This window comes from Dipodomys merriami, unplaced genomic scaffold (genome assembly GCF_024711535.1).
Source record: "Dipodomys merriami isolate MVZ:Mamm:240054 unplaced genomic scaffold, mDipMer1.0.p SCAF_7, whole genome shotgun sequence".
Taxonomy (NCBI): Eukaryota; Metazoa; Chordata; class Mammalia; order Rodentia; family Heteromyidae; genus Dipodomys; species Dipodomys merriami.
The window spans coordinates 70,959,430-70,980,521 of NW_027206290.1; the positions used below are offsets into that span (position 1 = coordinate 70,959,430).

Genomic DNA, 21,092 nt, shown 5'->3' on the forward strand with positions numbered 1-21,092 from the left:
ATTACCATTGTTGTTGTTGTTGTTTTGGGTACTGGGTACTGCCCAGGGCTCTGACACTGACAATCACCTCCCAATACTGATCTTTTTGACATTTCACTCTTCCTCTCCTTCCACCCCTACAGAGCACAATTCAAAAAGACTACATTTCCCGGCATGTCATCTTGCCCTTTGACTTCAGTGAGACCAAAAAGGTGCGCCGTGGAGCGCCTGAAGCCGGAAGACTATAGACTCCCGGCATGCAGCGAACCTCTTTTCCTTAGACTCAAGGCGCGTTCGGCGCGTTGGACATTGGGAGTTGTAGTCAGCGGCGCGTTGCCCTGACGCCGGCCGGGCCGGGCGTGGGGGCCTGAGGGAGGTGGCGCGGCCGGGCCCAGCTGCGGGGCGGAGGCGGAGGAGAGGCCTGCGGCGGCTGGGAGCGGCGGGGCCGGGAGCGGGCTCCGGAGCCGAGCCGGAGCGGGCGGCGAAGGCCGGCGCGGCGAGCAGCAACCATGTCGGTGTTCGGGAAGCTGTTTGGGGCCGGAGGGGGAAAGGCCGGCAAGGGCGGCCCGACCCCCCAGGAGGCCATCCAGCGGCTGCGGGACACGGAGGAGATGCTGAGCAAAAAACAGGAGTTCCTGGAGAAGAAGATCGACCAGGAGCTGACGGCCGCCAAGAAGCACGGCACCAAAAACAAGCGCGGTGAGGCGGCCCGGCCCCGTCAGTCTCCCCACGGGCGCCACTCGGGCTCCTGGGGCCCAGACTCCATCTTCCTCTAACTAGTCCCGGGGTCTACTCTGACCCTCGAACTCTTCTTCCCTGTCAGACTTCCTTCCAAGCCTTTCCAGGTCTCCTCTACCTCCGACCCCCTCAGTGTCTCTCCGAGGCCTTCAGTAAGGTCTCCCACCACCTGATTCATCGCACCCCTCTCCACTTGGGGCCCCCTCACCCTCCCAAGCCCCTTCAGACTCGGACCACACTGAGCTCCCCCTCCCCCGTGCTGTCCCTTTCTCGGCTGCCTTTTCCTCCTCCCTGTGCCCTCACGCGCCTTCCGAGCCTCTCTGCCTCTGCTTCCATCCTGTCGTTTGTTTATGTGCTTCCTAGTCCCACCCCTCCCCTCTCTCAACCCCCTGGAATCTGTGAGCCGCCCCTGGCCTCTCCCCTGCCTCTTGACTCAGGGTTCTCCTCCTTGATGGAAAGCAGCGAGGAGTAGGGAGGAGAAAGAGGCCACCCGATTCCCGCACTGTGCGCACCTGAACAAGTTTTCCCTTTGAGGTCTCAGTTTTCCCACCCAATAAGCTAGTGTTCAGCTTCTGCGAAGCCTAAGGTGTCCTCACAGCCTTGTGATTCACTTTTGGTTGCTTCATATCCTGGGGTGTCTCACGTTGCAAGATTTTACCCTGTGACTCAACGCTTCCCTCATCTCTCTTGAACTAGAAATATGGACTTCAAGTCTCCAAGCTTGGGACTCCCCAACTCCCAGTCTCCGAATTACTCCTTGAGACATCTTTACTTTGCATCCTGTTGTTTAGTTTTCCTGGACAAGTGCTTGTTTGTTTTTTTTCCCTCAAGTGCGATGAATGGGACAGTGCTTTAGTTGACTGAAAAGCAACTGTATAAATGCATAATTTTCCTTGTTTTGGCCAGTGTGAGCTTGAATCATAGTGACAGTTCTTTCCCTAGAAGGGCCAACCAAGGGAGGGAGGGATTTAGGAGTTACACAAACAAACAAGTGTTCAACTCAGAAAACTAGTTAATTTACATTGCCCAACACATAGTTGGGGCTTATCTAGCCTACTAAATCTCTATTTGATATTTTCTTTATTTTAAAAGAACAACAAAATATCCTATCTTGACGATACTTCTCTGATAATAGGCAGCAGACATGTTGGAAATTTTCTGAAGGCTTAATGCATTCATCTAAATTCATAGCCTGAACAGAACAGTCTCCACCTTCATGTGTGTTTGTAGACTGAAACCAACAGAAAGAACTTGAAGAAGTTAATCATTTTAGAGATGGTGCTGATAAATACTAAACAAGAAAAAAGATGACTTGATAGGAAGTTCTGGGTAGGCGGTGCCTCTTTAAAAGGTAAAGTTTAAACTGAGCTTTGAGAAGAAACAACTCTGTAAAAATCTGGGGGAGGAGTCTTGCAGGCAGAGAGAACTTTACCATGTAGGAAAAGACTGTAATTTAAGAAACTGAGAAGATTTGTCTGGAATATAGAGATTGAAAGGAGAGTGTGAAGTCAGGAAGGTAAGGAGGGTGGTTTGGACCTTGAGCTTTCCTATAGAAAGTTTGGATTCTGAGTAGATGGAAAGCTTGGAGAGCATTACTTTCAGAGTGTGTTCGAATTATTGGTACAATTTAAAAAACATTCCTGAGGCTGGGAAAGTGGCTCAGTGCATGCATGCATGCATGCATGCTGCCCTGGGTTGGATTCCTCAGCACCATATAAGCAGAAAAAGCTGGAAGTGGCGCCATGGCTCAAATGGTAAAGTGTTAGCCTTAAGCTTAAGAGTTGAGGGACAGCGCCCAGGTCCAGAGTTCAGCCCCCATGACTGACAACAACAACAAAACCCCCAAAACATTCCTGGCTGCTCTTTGGAAAGTGGGCAGGGGGCAGGCAGGAAGGTCAGCAAGCAATCAATTTCAGGTATTCATATCTGTGGGCTGGACTCCAGTTATAGCTTTGTAGATAGGGAACATGATGTATTTTGTGGTCTGTAGTCATTTTGTCTGCTGCTTTTCTCTCCCTCATTCAGGGTCCTCTGTTACTCACTGGGAGTAATTAGAGTCCTGATTTTTCCAGTGTGCATTTTGGGAAGCTTTGCCCCATTGCCGGGTGGTGGGGGAAGGGGTCATTGTATCTCCTCTTCCATCACAGAGGGCAGTTCTCCATGGTCTCCTAGTCTAGGCTTGTTAAGCTTTTGTAGTTTAGAGGTGATTGAATTGCCTTTCAGGAGCCTTGGAGAGAAGTGCTGGCACACTGTGGAGGGCCAATCTCAGTTGTAATAGTCTGTCTTCTTAAGTTTGTCTGTGAGGACAGGAGCTGCTGTAAGCTGCCCTTGTAATTGTCCTTTGGGAAAAGTCTCCTCCCTGCTTCTGAGGATGGTGCTGTGAGCTGTTAACACCACCTGTGTGCCATTCATTTACTCTATTTAACCTGCCACTGTACTGAGACTATGGGCATCAGAAAACAGTCGGTCTGCTTTCCAGGAAGTCATGAGTGGAAGGGTGGGTGTGGGAGGGGAGGAATAATTATAGCAGTAGGGTGTGTGTCCAGGGCTGAGTTTGCAGAGGGGAGGGGAAAGGAGGAAGGTGGCTCTGCAGAAGGAGGAGGGGAGAGGTGGGTTAGCAGAGTTTTGTGTGTTTGGAAAAGTAGTGAAAGTGTTTCCTAGTTGGCAGTCTGATGCAGAACAGATAGCGCTAGAGGGTGGCTTTTAGCTTTTAGACCTGGCCCTTGAACGTGAGTTGTTGTTGGTTGCCTTTTTATTTGGGAGTTTGAAAGAACATTCCAACAACAGCATAAACAAAGGTTTGTAGCTGATGAAGGAGAGGACAAGGCAGGAATCCAGTAAAGAATAGAGTCTTTCTTGGCTTGGTTGGAGCTGTGGCTTCATAGCTATATGCCAGGGGCAGGTTATTGTGCACCTCCAGTTCCTCCTGTGTGAATCAGGGTCCTAGAATTAGCTTTACAGGATTAAAGTATGCTATGCACACAAAGCTCTTAGCACCATGCCTGCCATATGGTGAGAGATCAATAACTGCTTGGCTCTCCATTATCAATATTACAGGAGGATTGCAGTTATTTGGGTAGGAGCAAAGGGACCTACTATGGAAGCATGGAAAACTGGAGGGCAATAACAAGGGCAGCTTACAGCAGCTCTGTCCTCACAGGCAAACTCAAGAAGACAGACTACTCTGAACTGTTAATAAAACAGATTGGCCCTCCACAGTGTGCCAGCACTTCTCTCCAAGGCTCCTGAAAGGCAATTCAGTCACCTCTAAACTGCAAAATCTTAGCAAACCCTAGACTAGGAGACCATGGAGAACTGCCCTCTGGGATGGAAGAGAAGATACAATGACCCCTTCCCCCATCACCCTGCAAAACTGATAGTTTCTAGAGACTAGGGGAGAATCAGAAGAGACTTGGTGGAGGACCATTCCCAAGTTTACAGCTTTGGCAAGTGGTGGATGGTGGTGCTATTGACAAAGCTAGGACATGGGAGGAGTCATACTTCATAGCAGTATAGTCCTTTGAAGTTTGTAAAACTCCTTCTTCTAGTCTTACAGTTCCACTGTGACTCCATGAGCCAGCACTATACAGCCACGTTTATTCTGTGTTGCTTCCAGCACAGTGGCCAGTGAATGCTAATGCTCAGTAGGTTTGATGTATGGATGACTATTTATAAAATGAATAAAACAATTTTGGAGGCATGTTCTATTATTCCCATTGTACAGGGAGAAAGATGAGGCTGACACATAAGAAGGGTTGTAACTCAACCCAGCCACCAGTTCATCCGGTGGCAATGGGTGACTTGTGCTCTACTTAGTCCCACAATCCTCAGGCATCATTATGACCTTGTTCATTGTTGAGCTCATTAAGCACCCCACCTGTGCAAGGAGTGGCGAGTCAGGATGAAGTCCTGTCCTTCAGTGTATGTAGCCACATGTGGATGCTCTCTTGATGGTGTAAACATAGGAAAGACCGGCGGGTGCTGCTGTAATCCTATAATTACACCTGTAATCCTAGCTACTTAGGAGGCTGAGATCTGAGGATCACGGTTCAAAGCCAGCCTGGGCAGGAAAGTCCATGAGACTCTTATTTCCAATAAACCACTAGAAAACCGGAAGTGGCGCTGTAGCTTAAGCAGTAGAGCACTTGCCTTGAGCTGAAGAGTTCAGGGACAGCGCCCAAGCCCAGAGTTCAAGCCCTATGACTAACCAAAAAAACCCAAAACAACCCACTGAAACAAACGCCAGAAGCTTGATTAGATTATTTGCAATGTGTTCTACAAAAGTGGTTTCATTTAGAAGTCTAGGACAAAATTTGGATTGTATGTTTTTTTCTTCCCAATTTTCTTTTTTTTTTTTTTGGGTCCGGTCGTGGGGCCTGAACTCTGGACCTGAGCGCTGTCCCTCAGCTCTTCAGCTCAAGGCTAGCGCTCTACCACTTGAGCCACAGCGCCACTTCCGGCTTTTTTCTTTTTGCTTATGTGGTGCTGAGGAATCGAACCCAGAGCCTCATGCATGCAAGGCAAGTGCTCTACCACTGAGCCAACTTCCCAGCCCATCTCCCAATTTTCTTTGCCTTTCTTTTATTCATATACTGATCCTTAGGCATGTGGTAGGTTCTGAGTCTTCTCTATGCTTAATGGATGCCAAAGTGAGGATTAGCTAAGATAATGTGTAAAAATGTAGTACCTTGTGGAGACTAAGTAAGTATATGCTTTTCTTTCTGTTTCTAGAAAGTTTGCTTTAAGCAGACCTCTATGGTTTAGTGTCAAAATGATAAAAGTCAGCTGGGCATTAGTGGCTCCCACCTGTAATCCCAGTTACTCAGGAGGCTGAGATGTAAGGATTGTGATTCGAAGCTAGCTGGCCAGGAAAGTTCCAAAAAAGCTGGAAATGGAGCTGTGGCTCAAGTGCTAGAGCACTAGCCTTAAGCAAACCAACAACAACAACAAAACCCAAAACTCAGGAACAATACCCAAGCCCCAAGTTCAAGTCCCAGAACCAGAAAAAAAAAAAAAAAGGTAACAGTCTTTCACTGAGATCTGGATGGAAACCAGGATCACCCAAACTTAGGTATTTTTCATACTTTTGTAGACAGTGTTGCTTTTCTCCCTAAGAAAGATGATTGCAGATCAAAGACTTTTTTTTGTAGTATGGCAGCTAGTTAAGGAAATAGTGTCCCTTGGTGATTTAGATTCTGCTTTTTTCTTTCTTTCTGCTTTTAATAAACAGAAAAGACTATATTTTAGTTTAGCAAGAAAATTGCATGAGATTAGGACTGCACATCCCAGACACCCTACACTGATGGATTTCTGTGGATTTATGCAAATTTACGGATTAATTTTGGTTCAGGATGTTGGATGGATACAGAGGCCAGGAGCTCTTGGGAAATACGTCTTCATTAAGTTCTGCTCACTGCTGGATCAAGGGTGGGATTCTCATATTTAATAAAATCATTCTGAAACTTACCATGTAGGAAGATATCTTAATAAGTTAAATTTATATTGAGTCTGGCCTTTTGGTGATCTGGAATATCAAGATACTCGGTTGAAAACTACAGTGTTTTTTGTTTTGTGTTTTTTTTTGTCGGTTGTGGGGCTTGAACTATGGGCCTGGGCACTGTCCCTAAGCTCTTCAGCTCAACGTTAGCACTCTACCACTTGAGCCACAGCACCACTTCTGGTTTTCTGGTGGTTTATTGGATGAACTGTGATCCTCAGATCTCAGCCTCCTGGGTAGGTAGGATTATAAGTGTGCGCAGATAGGTTTTATGTGGAAGTTGAACTAAATGTGTGGGCTTTTGAGCTGGCCTATTGTACTGGAAGATATCTTGAGTTTTTTAGGATTGGAATTGTGGGGAGCCAGGTTTTTGAGTGTAGCCTGTCCAGACAGAAAACTAGAATCTGATTTGTTTTCAGTGGTCCATAACCCTGATGTGGATCCAGAGCTCACTGGGAAGAAGAAAGGTCTATGAAAACTTGTTTGTTTGTTTGTTTGTTTTGCTCCAGATTGTTTTGTGCTGTGCCTTGTCTTTTTAAAAGTGTGTGTGAAAGGGGGCTAGGCTTGGTGGTGCACTCCTGTAATCTTAGCACCGAGAAGAGAGAAAACAGGAGGATAAAGAATTTAAGCCTGGGGCTGGGAAGGTGGCTCAGTGGTAGAGCGCTTGCCTTGCATGCATGAGGCCCTGGGTTTGATTCCTCAGCACCACATAAGCAAAAAGAAAAGACCAGAAGTGGTGCTGTGGCTCAAGTGGTAGAGCGCTAGCCTTGAGCTGAAGAGCTGAGGGACAGCGCCTAGGCCCAGAGTTCAGACCCCATGAACAGACCCCCCCCCCAAAAAAAAAAGAATTTAAGCCTAACCTGGGTTAAGGAGACCCAGCTTTATAAAAAGGTTAAGGTTAAGGGCTGGGTGCTGGTTGTTCACATTTTTTGGGGGGGGGGTCCGGTCGTGGGACCTGAACTCGGCCTGGGCACTGTCCCTCAGCTCTTCAGCTCAAGGCTAGCACTCTACCACTTGAGCCACAGCACCACTTCCAGCTTTTTTCTTTTTGCTTATGGGGTGCTGAGGAATCGAACCCAGGGCCTCAGGCATGCAAGGCAAGTGCTCTACCACTGAGCCAACTTCCCAGCCCCAGTTGTTCACATTTTTAATCCTAGCTACTCAGGAGGCTAAGAGCTGAGAATTGGGGTTTGAAGCCAGCCTGGGCAGGAAAGTCTGTGAGACTGTTATCTTCATTTAATAACAGAAAAATCCAGAAGTGGCCCTGTAGCTCAAGGGATAGAGTGTTAATTTGAGCAAAGGGATCCCAAGGGCCCAGAATTCAAGCCTCAAGACTGACCCCCCCCCAAAAAAAAAGCAGACTGAGGAAGGTGGAGGAAATGGTATTCAAAAACAACTTGAGGTTAGTTATTTTGAGGATGGATGATTATATGTGGAAGGAAAATTTGAGCACAGCAACAGGAAACAGCAGACTTAATCGGATATAACACTGACCTGCTTCTAAGGTGTTGGGCTAAAGTCAGCAGATATTTACTATACTTCTGGGTGGAAGGCAGTATGATGGTGTAGGCCAAAGACCCCGAGTTTGTGTGTACTATTTCCACTCCCTAGCAGGGCCTGCTGGTTTTTACCCTTCTGAGTTCCATTTTCCCATCTGGAAGTGCAAATACTACTACTTTGTGGGATTCTTGAGATGGTATGGAATAAGTCTATGAAGTGCCTAGCAGAGTATGAGCATTTCCATTTTTCTTGTGTAATCTTCAGCACAGTTAAGTATATCATAACTCAGCAAGGAAGACACACAGGTCCAAATAATTATGATAAAAGGCAAACTGTAACAAGCATACAAATGCACTGTTAGCAGAAGACACACCAGGAAGAGATTATTTCTTTGCTTTGGTGTGTTCACTGAGCTACCCAGCCAGTGTCCAGATTCCCTTTGCAGTGTGCCTGCTAAACGATTAACCTTCAGATGAATGCCTTTGCTAATGGATTTCTGCTAGGTGTTCTGTTCTCCTGTGCCATAGCCCACTTGATCTTTGGACAGCCGTGATGGTAAGATCAGTTTTCTTTCTTTCTTTTCTTTCGTTCTTATTTTCTTTCTTTCTTTTTCTTTTTCTTTTCTTTTTGTTGGTTGTGAGGCTTGAACTATGGGCCTGGGCGCTGTCTTTCAGCTCTTCAGCTCAAGTTCTACTATTTGAGCCACAGCACCACTTCTAGTTTTCTGGTGATTTATTAGAGATAAGAGTCTCACAGACTCTCCTGCCCGGGCTGGCTTTGAACTGCAAAGATCACTTTCCTTATTTGGAATTGAGAGCTGTCTTTTTGACAGGGCCTACTTCAGATATGGATTGGGTAGGAGTTGTTTAGGAGAGCAGTCTGGGCAGGTGGAAAGAATATGGAATACAGGGGCTGGGAAGATGGCTCAGTGGTAGAGCGCTTGCCTTGCATGCCTGAGACCCAGGGTTTGATTCCTCAGCACCACATAAGCAAAAAGAAAAAAGCCGGAAGTGGCACTGTGGCTCAAGTGGTAGAACGCTAGCCTTGAGCTGAAGAGCTGAGGGACAGCGCCCAGGCCCAGAGTTCAGGCCCCACTACTGGATCCCCAAAAAAAGAATATGGAATACAAAAAGCTTGGAGGCAGACTCCAGCTCTCACTCTTAGACAATTATAGACTGGAAAGCAAACTGTCAATTCTGTGTCCTGGACCACATAGCACAGGACTGACCTTTGCCATGACTGCTGGAGAATGATGAGGCTTCAGTTTCAAGCCTCCACTTCTCTAGGCTGCTCTTTCCTAGTTACCTTCTTCTGGATGGTTAATGGACAGAATTGAGTACTCCAAATATTCTAGCCAAAGTGTAAGCAGCAGAACACGCAGGGCTATATCATTTGTTTAGGAATTAGTTTGGTTCTGTGTGCTCTTTGGGCCTGGTAATTCCCACATCACTGAGACAGATCCCATTCCCTCCAAGAGGTAGTCATACTTTTCTGTGGCCTTTAGTAAGTGAACCCCAAAAACTTTAGCTTCTCCCACCTCCGGTGCTTGGGATCAAACCCAGGGCCTCTATGCTGAATTTGTGCCCTGACCACTAAGTTATACCTCATCCCCTTAATTCAGCTCTTCTTCAGAAGCTTTTTTTGTTTGTTTGTTTGCATATCTTGGAGTTCATTTCAATTAGCAACATTTTATATGGTTCTTCTTCAGAAGCTTTAGCTAAGCTAGGTGCCGATGGATCATGCCTATAGTCCTAGCTACTCAGGAGGCTGAGATCTGAGGATCATGGTTGAAGCCAGTTCCTGCAGGAAAAGCCTGTGAGACTCTTTTCTCCAATAAACTATGCAAAAAAGCTAGAAATAGGCTGGAAATGTGGCTTAGTGGTAGAGTGCTTGCCTAGCATGCATGAAGCCCTGGGTTTGATTCCTCAATACCATATAAACAGAAAAAGCCAGAAGTGGCACTGAGGCTCAAGTGGTAGAGTGCTAGCCTTGAGCAAAAAGAAGCTCAGGGGCAGTGCCCAGACCCTGCATTTAAACCCCCGGACTGGCAAAAAAATAAAAAGTCTTAGCTGAAGAATTGAATGACTGAAGGTAATGTGAGCAATTTCACTCTTCTCCTTAAAGGGCAAAGCTATTTAAGAGGGCTTATTTGAGGGAGGAAGGAAAATGGTACATCTGTTTGGTTATGGCTCTTCAGTAAAGAAGTTACTGGTATGGGGGCTAGGGAGGCGGCTCAGTGGTAGAGTGCTTGCCTTGCAAGCCTGAGGCCCTGGGTTTGATTCCTCAGCACCACATAAGCAAAAAGAAAAAAGCCGGAAGTGGCACTGTGGCTCAAGTGGTAGAGCGCTAGCCTTGAGCTGAAGAGCTGAGGGACAGCGTCCAGGCCCAGAGTTCAGGTCCCACAACCGGACCCCCCCCCCAAAAAAAAAAAAAGTTGCTGGTATGATATAGTGGAAAAAATGCTGGGATTAGGGCCAGAAGACCTGAGTTTATATTTTATCTCTGCTACTTTGCAGTTCTGTGATCCTGGGCAAGTTTCCTCATTTCCCTGAACATCAATGTCTTCAATTGCAAAAACAGAATGCAGCATTTACTGCACAGTATTCAGATCTGTGGAAAGATCTGCTAGAAATGGATCTGTAGAGTCGGAGGCCGCATCCTCAGAGTAGAACCTTGTTTTTATGCTCATTAAATTTTGAGGAGGTCTTTCCCTCTTTTTCTCTTCTTCCTTTCCCTCTGTCTTCGCATGCCTCCATCTCTTGCGGGCTTGCAGTTTGCTCTTACCCCAACAAACTGTTTTTCTGCCTGAACCATGTGGTGGTTTCCTTTCAAGCAAGCCTTACATCTGGTAACTGTTGGAAGCCAGTTGAACCCTACCTTAGACTTCTTGCCTTTGCTGGGTATGCCCAAGGCAATGGTAAATGGTCAGAGTTTCCATACGTTCAGGTTTTCTGTGCCTGTCCTCTGTCTTGCTAAGCCCTTCACCTCTGCCTCCCAGCCATCTTCTCTTCCTCTTCCTTATCTTTTCCAGCTCAACAGGAGTCCCCCTTTCCCTCTTTTTCTCTTCTTGTTTCCTGTCTGTCTCCTCATGCCTACAACTCTTGTGGGCCCGCAGTGTGCTCTCTCCCCAATAAACTCTTTTTCTGCCTGAAAAAAAAAAGTTTGAGGAGGACTGGTGGTGTCACTCAAGTGGTAGATTACCTGCCTAACAAGCATAAAGCCCCAATACTATTAACAACAACAGCAACAAAAGACAATTGGGTCCTACAAGACTTTTCCAGGCACTGATGGCTTATGCCTATAATCCTAGCTACCCAGGAAACTGAGATCTGAGAATCATCATTCTAACTTAGCCCTGGCAGACAAATCCCAGAGACTTTTATCTCCAATTAAGTAGCAAAAAGCCAGAAGTAGAAGTGTAGTCTAAATGGTAGAATCCCAACTGAATGGAAAATCCATTTGAGAGCATCAGGCCTTTAGTTCAACTCCCAGTATTGGGCCCAGCACATGCCAGGCAAGTGTTGTATCATTAAGTTATGTCCACAGCCCTCAGATAATGATTTTTAGTTCTATTTTACAGAAGAGGATTAGTGACTAGTGGTTTCCCTAAGGGCAAAGCCAAAATTCGAGCCTTCTCTAGGTTCTAAATCTAGTATTTTCCTGCCAGGTTTCTTTGGCTCCTTCCTATTAAATGCTCTTATCTCAGATTTCCCTGCTAACCCTCTGTAGGTAGGGTGGGTGTGGGTCAGGTAGGAGAGTTGGGGCAGGGAAGTATGTTGTGACTGGAAAAGGATATGTGTCTGGTAAAGTTTGAGAACTTTTGTTTTGTTTGTTTGTTTTGGTGTTTGTTGGTCGTGGGGCTTGAACTCGGGCCTGGGCGCTGTCCCTCAGCTCTTCAGCTCAAGGTTAGTGCTACCACTTGAGCCATAGCGCCACTTCCGTCTTTTTCGGCTTATGTGGTGCTAAGGAATCAAACCCAGTGCCTCATGCATGCAAGACAAGCACTCTACCACTGAGCCACCTTCCCCAGCCCCTGAGAACTTTTATTCACTGCACCATCCATCCATTCATCCGTCCATCCCTCCACTGTCTGCTACAATATCTGTGATACACATTTCTATGTTTTCCCACCATAAACTCCTGTAAGGCAGTGTTTCTTAGCCTGGACTGGACACTTCTTGTTGTGGAGGCCTGTCCTGTGCATTGTAGGTTATTTAGCAGAATCTTTGGTTTCTAGCCATTAGGGGTCCACAGCATCCCCTCTAGTTGTGCCATCCAAAATGCTTCCAGACATAACTGAATGGCCCTTGGGGTGGGGGTGAGAGGGCGCCAAAGCTCCTCAATGTAGTACCATTGCTGTAGGACTCATCAGGCCTTAGCAGAGATAGTTCTAGAACATCAGAAGCCGGCCACAGGAGAGAGCAGAACTCGGGGGGGGGGGTACCTTTTACTCCTATTCTTTGTTCTGCTGAGGAAACCAATGTGGAGAGCCTTAGCGCAGGGTCACATGGCTTTGCTTTCTGGGAGTCTAGCTGGGGCTGGAGTTCAGACCTGAGTTCCTTCTACCCAGGGCTTTGTCATCAAGCCCAAGGTCCTCTGTCTTTTCAGTTTGGAGGAGAGTTTCCTGATGCAGTTTTGCTTTTAGTATCCATTAATGAGAAAATACAGATACGCAATTCCTTTCAGCCAGTATTCACTAAGTACCCATGATTCTTTCTGTGTCCTACAACTATGTCTGACTGTCAGATGTAAGTGGTAGGAAGTAGTCAGAGGTAGAAGCTTGTATTTTTGTGTGATTTAATATTTTGTCTGTGCTGTGGGTCAAGCAACAGAGCACTGGAGCGATAACCCCATGGGCTTACAACCCATAGGTTGGGAACTGACTATTGGATGCATTATAGCATTGGATGGAGTGAACATCAGGCTTGAAACTCTGGGCTTTCCCTGAAACTGTGAACTATCTTCACACTTGAGGTGGAAATCTCCGCACTCTGGAAATAGTAAGCCAACAGGCTACCCAGAGTCCTCAGAGCAGCACTCTCAACAGTTACACACTAGGGCATTTGTGATCAAACAGGAGCATTTGGCTGGAAACAAGCTTAAGTTTCTAGTATTAGTTGGCAAATGGTACATGGGTCTAAAGGGAGTTTAAAATAATGTCCTTGAAATTGAGAATCTGTTTCCAGATCTTCGTATCCCAAAGCACTCAGCTTCTCTGCAGAGAACATTGTTCTTATTTCAGAGGTAAGAAGCAAGGAGGCCAGGCCACACAAATGGTCCCTGAAAAACAACTAGCTACTTCCAGGTTTGGGAGCTAGGACTCTTGGTTGCCTTCCCAGTATGGGCTGTTTTGTTTCTCTCAGAAGGTGATGGCAAAAAGAAAAAGGTTGGGGGATTAAGTTCTACCCAGTTTGGCAAACATCTGGAGCATTCACTGTGAAACTACACATGGGGAGCCAGCTGGGACACAGTTCTTACTCTTCAGCAACCTCAGTCTGGTGAGTACTTGGGAGAAAAAAAGAACACACAGATATCTCTAAAATAAGGCACACTGTCATTGGTATTCTGTCAAAGTATGGCAGGAGACAGCAAAAAGGAGAAATGAACTGTAAATGGTAGACTCTGGCATGATGCAGCCAGGGAAGGGAGGAATCTGAGTTGGGACTTGACAGATGAAGAGGAGTTATGGGAGCTGAGTGCAGAGGTCAGTGTATGCTGAATGTAATGGGGTACAGGTTGGGGGAGACTCCGGTTAGTCGAGTTAGAGCCTGGATAGGTTGGCTGTGCCTGTGGAGGAGGCCCTAGGGGCCAAGGTGAAGAATGGTGTCAGGTTGGATCTAGAAGGGACAATTTCTTTTTTTTTGGGTCCGGTCGTGGGGCCTGAACTCTGGGCCAGGGCGCTGTCCCTCAGCTCTTCAGCTCAAGGCTAGTGCTCTACCACTTGAGCCACAGCACCACTTCCAGCTTTTTTTTTTCTTTTTGCTTATGTGGTGCTGAGGAATCGAACCCAGGGTCTCAGGCATGCAAGGCAAGTGCTCTACCACTGGGCCACCTTCCCAGCCCCATAGAAGGGACAATTTCTGTACCTAGAGAGCAGTGTGTGGGATCAGTATCCAGCTCCTTGCATCACTCCATTAGGGTTTCTACCATTACTGCTTGGGGAAATGAGGGCTTAAGGGGGGTAGTCCCATGGGTCACAGTCCTTTCTCTTAAGACTTGTCCCTGATTCTCCTTCTGCTCAGGTGGGTAGAAGCAGAGGCAGCAGGTTTTCTCTACTCTTATAGGTAAGCAGCCAAATGGCTGCTGAAGCAGCCTCAGGAAGCAGGCCCTTGCTGGGCTCCTTTTGTGTGCTATACTCCCAGCTGCCTGGCTGATTCACTCAATTACTTGTGATCTTCACAGTTATTTAGTCTTCCCTTTCGGCTTATTTTTGATCTAAAACAGCTAGCTAGCTCTCTTTTATAACAATGACCTCTGTTTATGAGGTCATACATTTCAAGTTCAGCCCAGACTTTCTTTTCTGCTTGTTTATCTCATTCACAAAACCTGAAAACAATTCTTGCCTGGCCTTCTTTTACCTCCCTTCTCCCCCCCCCCCCCCCCCCGAATTCCCAGCCTCCTATGAGTGTTCCTGTTTCTTAGTGCTCCCTACCAGGATGGTTGAGCATTGCCCTGAAACTCCTTTCCTGCCTTACCCATTCTCTGAGTCAACAGTATTATATTACAGTAACCCTCCCAGGAGCCAGGTGTTGATCTAAGCAGTTTTGCTGCATAGAAGGAGAAAAGTGTGTGTGTGTGTGTGTGTGTGTGTGTGTGTGTGTGTGTGTGTGTGTGTGTGTGTGTGTGTGTGTGTGTGTGTGTGTGTGTGTGTGTGTGTGTGTGTGTGTGTGTGTGTGTGTGTGTGTGTGTGTGTGTGTGTGTGATGGGGCTTGAACTCGGTCAGGGCTTAGGCACTGTTCCTTAGCTTCTGTGCTCAAGGCTAGCGTTCTACCACTTTGAGCCACAGCTCTACTTCTGGTTTTCTGGTGGTTAATTGGAGATAAGAGACTCATAGATTTTTTCTACGCAGGCTGGCTTTGATCTGTGATCCTCAGATCTCAGCCTCCTAGGTAGCTAGGATTACAGGCATGGGCAGTCAGTGCCCAGCTCCCTAAGACTTTACCTCTGTAACTTGGGCTAATGGCTCAAGTGGTAGAGCACTAGCCTTGAGCCAAAGAAAGCTCAGAGATAGGTGCCTATGACTCATACCAGTAATCCTAGTTACTCGGGAGGCTGAGATTTGGAGATAACAGTTCTAAGCCAGCCTGGACAGGAAAGTCTGTGAGACTCTTATATTCACATAAACACCAAAAAGTCAGAAATGGAGCTTGGTTCAAGTGTTAGAGCTCTAGCCTTGAGCAAAAAGGTCAGGGATAACAGGCTCAGAGTTAAAGCCTGGTGTGCATACACCCACAAGATAGACTAGCCTAGTATTCATTTTGTGTGTTAATAGCTCAGTATATCTCTTCTCATAGTAGAAGTTGAGGGCAGACATAGACTGTTATGTGAAAGGTATGGACATTTTTCTGAGGCCTTAGCTTGTAAGTGGTTTTTAGATGTTCCCCTCAGCTTTCGTCTAGGTGAGCAGCATAGGTGCCTGAGAGTATCCTTCCTAATTACTGAGCCTTGTTTGGACTATGGCATACTTCTGACATTATGGCTGCCCTTTGGTCAATCAGGCACAGATCTCTTTGGGGGCTGAGCAGCCTAAAGCCCTGCTGGACAAAAACTCAGCAGTGAACAATCATACTAGAGGTTCAACCTTGGACAGGAAGGACTTCCACCCAGGGGACCACTTGATGGAGAGGATTTGGCTCCTTCGTGAGGACAGTGGAGAAAAGACCCTACTTGAGTCCTTTTAATGAAATCTACTGTGATGTAGGGTGTGACTGGAGCATCATCCATCTCCAGAGATGCTGCTGGGATGTCTGGATAACAGCAGCCTGTGCAGATGCCTGTGTGTTTACTGTAACGTCACTCCATTAAGCCTCTTAGGAATATGGAAAATATTTACCCACCTGATTCTAAATTAAGACCTTGTAAAACCTCAGTCAGGTCCATACTGGTACTCACTAAATAGCTCTTTCCCTTTTATTAACTTGCCCATACACAGGGAAATGGTCCCAAAACATTAGGTGATCAGCTAAAAGAAGAAGCTGGTTCCCATTTCTGGATTGCAGTGGCTTCTGTAGCCCTTTCAAGTGTCTGACTCTGGTGCTGCTGTAGTGTGTTCTCAGCCTGCTTTTGAAAATGAAGTTGAAGTTGCCACGCACAAAGCCAGCTGACAGGAGAGGTGGAGCAAACAGTTGCTATTTTTGGGAGTTGTTTTCTTTGGAGTTGTAACTGGCTGTCAGGGGTTTGGCAAGCTGGCACAGTTTAGGTGGAAGATCACAAACCTTAGGGTCGTTTTGACTCTGTATGATAAGACTGACAAAGCACCATATTTTCCTGTGTCACAGCTTCCTCTCCTGCAATGGGCCAAACTAATTCTACCTCTCAAGCTTGTTCTGGAAGACTAGAGAGGATTAGGGACTCTCTAGAGACTTGGGGAAGAGTTAGTAATACATAAATAGCAAATTTTGATACTTTTTTCTTTTTAAAAATTGTACACTTAGGGGCTGGGAAGGTGGCTCAGCGGTAGAGTGCTTGCCTTGCATGCATGAGGCCCTGGGTTCGATTCCTCAGCACCACATAAGCAAAAAGAAAAAAGCCGGAAGTGGCGCTGTGGCTCAAGTGGTAGAGCGCTAGCCTTGAGCTGAAGAGCTGAGGGACACCGCCCAGGCCCAGAGTTCAGGCCCCACAATCGGACCCGCCCCCCCCCCCCAAAAAAATTGTACGCTTGCATAACTGCTCCCCAAGACAGGCGCTAGAAATCCCAATGATTTTTTTTTTTTTTTTTTTTTGCCAGTCCTGGAGCTTGAACTCAGGGCCTGGGCACTGTTCCTGAGCTTCTTTTGCTCAAGGCTAGTACTCTACCAATTGAACCTCAGTGGCACTTCTGGCTTTTTCTGTTTATGTGGTACTGAGGAATCGAACCCAGGGCTTCATGCATGCTGGGCAAGCACTCTACTACTAAGCCACATTCCTAGTCCCCTCCCAATGATTTTATAGCAGTTTAGGACTTGGGAAGAGAGCAGTATTTATTTATTTTGGTCCCTTTAAGAATCACAGAGGCCTTCTGTTATTCATTCCATGTGTTTCCTAAACATCTTATAGTTAAAGGCACTTGCTAGATATTTCTGTGAGCCCAGAAACCAAAAATGTTCTGCTTCTGTCCCAGGCTTCTAGCCCAGCAGGGTTCTGACTAGAATCCAAAGCAGAAGGCCAGATGCATTAGAAGAGGAAGCTTCTAGTAGAAAGAGCTGCCTCTTGCTGGGAAAAGAGGATGTGTACATTTCTGCATTCTTTTCAACATTGTAAACACACAGGAACCTCACCCTCATCCAGCCCATTCTTTGATGATTAGATTGGTATTGGAGAGGTACAAGCCCAGCTAACGGCTAGCTGAAGATTTGCGCTTGTATTTCTCAGCCATGCCATCTCCCCTGGGAAGCAGGCAGCACTGGGGCAGCATAGTAGAAAGCAAAAACAAGAGCTCTTTCTCTCCCCTTCTTTAGGCCCTGACAAGGAACTGACTCCTCTCTGTCTTGAGACTTCAGACTGTGAGAGTACAAATCTTGTGAGATAATTTTAGCTTGAATTTCTCTACCCTCTTTGGGCAAATAGCTTTTTTGTTTGTTTGTTTTGTGCTGGGATCAGGGCTTGAACACAGAGCCTAGGGCTTTCCTTCAGCTTTTTCTGCTCTCAGCTGGTGCTGTACCACACCTCCAGTCCAACTTTTTTGCTGGTTAAATGGAGATGGAGTCTCAGTGACTTTTCTGCCCAGGCTGGCTTTAAACCTTGATTCTTCAGGTATCAGGCCTCCTGTGTAGCTAGGATTACAGTAGTGAGCCACCAGTGCCTGGCCTAATTTTCTTTTTCTTAAATATGTACAGACTTGGGCTGGAAAGTTGGCTCAGTGGTAGAGTACTTGCCTCGCATGCATGAGGCCCTAGCTCAAGTCGTATGATGCTAGCCTTGAGCTGAAGAGCTGAGGGATAACACCCAGGCCGAGTTCAGGCCCCACAACCGACAAAAATAATTAATTAATTAATTAATTTAAAAAACATATATATATATATATATATATATATATATATATATACACACACACACACAGACACACCCAAGAAGGGCTTTTCTGTTCCTTTTAGTATATTGTTTTAATTCCTAATAAAGGTATACGGTTCTGTGGTTTGTAGGAATGAAGAAGACCATGTCAAAGTATGTGCTTGGGGATCCCTTTTGTAATGTTTAATTTTTAAAAAGAAAGCCTTCTAAATGTGTAAGGTAGTCTGTGTGAAGAGACAACACCCTATGATATCTGAATATTACAGAGCCCCATCTTGACGTGTAGATGGTAGATAAGGAAGGAAAAAGGATGGTGGCTCAGCCTGGCTGTATCTTTGGGTGCTGATAAGCTCCTGGGTCTTGGCAATACAAGGGACCAGAGATCACCTGGGTTCATTCCCTCACCCCAGATGAGGGAACTTAAAACTTGGCCAGAACTGGGGCCAAACCAAGTTTCATGGCTGGTAGAGCATTTACCTCCTGAAGGCAGGAACGTAAATAGAGTCACCAGAGCATTTCCTGCCACTCCCTCAGCATTTGAAGCCAGGAATAGAAAGTTGCTAAAGAAGAAGGGGAGATGGAAAGACACTGAGGCTGCCCATCATCCGAGTGAGGGGCCTAGGAGCCCATAGAGACTGGGCAGGAATAAGGATTCTGAATGGTTGGAGAATTTTCAGTGCTCTCGGTCTTTGTCTTAAGTTAGCTCAGACTGCCTTAACAAAATACCTAGACCTGGAGACCTAGCAGAAAATTACTTTCTCATAGATCTAGAGACTAGAAGTCCAGGATAAAGGTGGGTGATTAGGTTTTTCTGAGGGCTTTCTTCTTGACTTGCAAATGGCCACCTTTTGCTCTGTCCTCAAATGCCTTTTGTTTGGCCAGTGCCCACATGTACAGGGTAGTAGGCAAAGAGAAGAGTTCTCATTTTATAAAACTACTAATCTTTCCTGAGGAAGCCTACTTTCTGATATGTGTGGGTGTGTGTGCGCGCGCGCATATGTGTGCGTGTGTACATGCGCATACGTGTGCCAATGCATGGGCTGCCTGGGTCCTGTTCCTTAGCATTTATTTATTTATTTATTTATTTATTTATTTATTTAGTCGGTCGTGGGGGCTGAACTCTGGGCCTGGGCGCTGTCCCTCAGCTCTTCAGCTGAAGGCTAGTGCCCTACCACTTGAGCCACAGTGATACTTCCAGCTTTTTTCTGCTTATGCAGTGCTGAGGAATTGATCCCAGGGCCTCATGGATGCAAAGGCAAGCACTTTACCATTGAGCCAACTTCCTAGCTCCTGCTTATTTATTTTTTGTGCCAGTTTTAGGGGCTTGAACTCAGCTCCTGGGTGCTATCCCTGAGTTTTTGTTCAAGGCTAGTATGCTAGCCACTGCTCCACTTCCAGGGTTTTTTGTTTTTTTGTTTTTTTGGATTAATTGGAAATAAAGAGTCTCACAGAACTTTCCTACCCAGGCTGACTTCAAACCATGATCTTCAGATCTCAGCCTCCTGAGTAGGTAGGATTGCAGATGTGAGCCCCTGGGATCTGGGTCCTACCATTTCTTTCTTTGCATTCTTTTCTACTCAGTTGATTATAATCTATCTAACAGCAATGTGAGTTGTGACTTGTTCAAGGGGTTATTTTTACCCATTGTTTCAGTTTCTGTTAATTCTGCAGTTTGTGGCTTGTCCTCCAGTTTCATTATTTTCACATGTAATTATAAACTACAGTGTTCAGTATGGAAGACCAGATAGCTAACTCATACTAAGCCATTTTTGTTTCTTTTTTTTTGGGGGGGGGTCCAGTCCTGGGGCCTGAACTTTGGGCCTGGGTACTGTCCCTCAGCTCTTCAGCTTAAGGCTAGCGCTCTACCACTTGAGCCACAGGGCCACTTCTGGCTTTTTTCTTTTTGTTTATGTGGTGCTGGGGAATCGAACCCAGGGCCTCATGCATGCAAGGCAAGCGCTCTACCACTGAGCCACCTTCCCAGCCCCCCCCATTTTTGTTTCTTGTGCTGGGGATTAAACCTAGAGTTTTGTGTAGGCTAAGTACTTGTTCTACATTCTACTATTGAATTATACCCCACACCATCTTTGTTTTTCACTTGTTTTGTTAAATAAACTTATATGGGCACTGGTGGCTCACACCTACTCAGGAAACTGAGAACTGAGGATTGTGGTTTGAAGCCAGCAGAGAAGTCCATGAGACTCATCTCCAATAAGCTAGTCAGAAAAAGCCAGAAGTGGCATTGTGGTTCAATGGTAGAATGCTGTCTTGAGTAAAAGAAGTTCATGGACAGCACCCAGATCCTGAGTTCAAGCTCTAGGACCTGCAAAAAACAAACAACAAAAAACCCCATTAAATTGGCCATTTTAACTATTTGTAGACGTACAGTTCTGTGAATATGTTTTCATTGTTGTACTGGCCTGTTTTTAGTCAGAAAGCTACTAGCCCACTAGATTAGCTGTTTGCAGTGGGATGGATGGAAAGAGAAATAGGCTCTAGCTGTGTGTGGAGGGGTTGAGAGGTTGGATACAAGGAAGAATATGGTCAAAATAGATTGTTTGCATCTATAAAAATAGAACAATGAGAGCTGGGCACCAGTAGCTCACACCTATAATTTTAGCTACTTAGGAGGCTGAGGTCTGAGGTAGGAGGTTCAGAGCCAGCTCAGGCAGGCAAATATGAGACACTGGTATCTCCAGGTAACCAGCAAAATGCTGGAACTGGAGGTTTCACTCAAGTAGTGGCTCACAGGGTAGAACGCTGGCCTGAGTGAAATCTAAAGGCCCTGAATTCAAGCCTCAGTATTGGCACAAAACAACAACCCCAAAATAAACAATGAAACCTGTTGAAAGTGTTTTGGAAAATGGGGAAGAAGGAAAGGTGTAGTGATAGAGGGTGAGATTAATTGGAATCCATTGTGAATATGTAACCCCCCATAACATAAGCCAATAAAAGATAAGCTGTTTGTTTTGTGCACATATACGAAGAGATTAGCTATTTTATCTCTCAGAGCCTGTGTCTTCAACTGTAAAATGGAAATATAGTAGTGTTAAAGGCCAAGGAATGAGACAAACTGAGCTTGAATCAGGCACCACCACTTGTTAAGTGCAGTCTGTTAGTGGAAAGGGCATTTATTAACTTACATGACTGTGGGAAAGGGTAGGGTGGG

General features: G+C 46.0%; 1 protein-coding gene across 1 annotated transcript in view; it reads left to right on the forward strand.

The window, feature by feature from the left end:
• Positions 1-365: 365 nt before the first annotated feature.
• The window catches only part of Chmp4b (charged multivesicular body protein 4B), a 40,137-nt gene continuing 19,410 nt past the window's right edge, over positions 366-21,092 (forward strand). Inside the window, exon 1 of the mRNA XM_070007079.1 lies at positions 366-678. Within this exon, the coding sequence (XP_069863180.1) occupies positions 489-678 (190 nt within the window). The 5' untranslated portion in view covers positions 366-488. The remainder of the gene's footprint in view (positions 679-21,092) is intronic.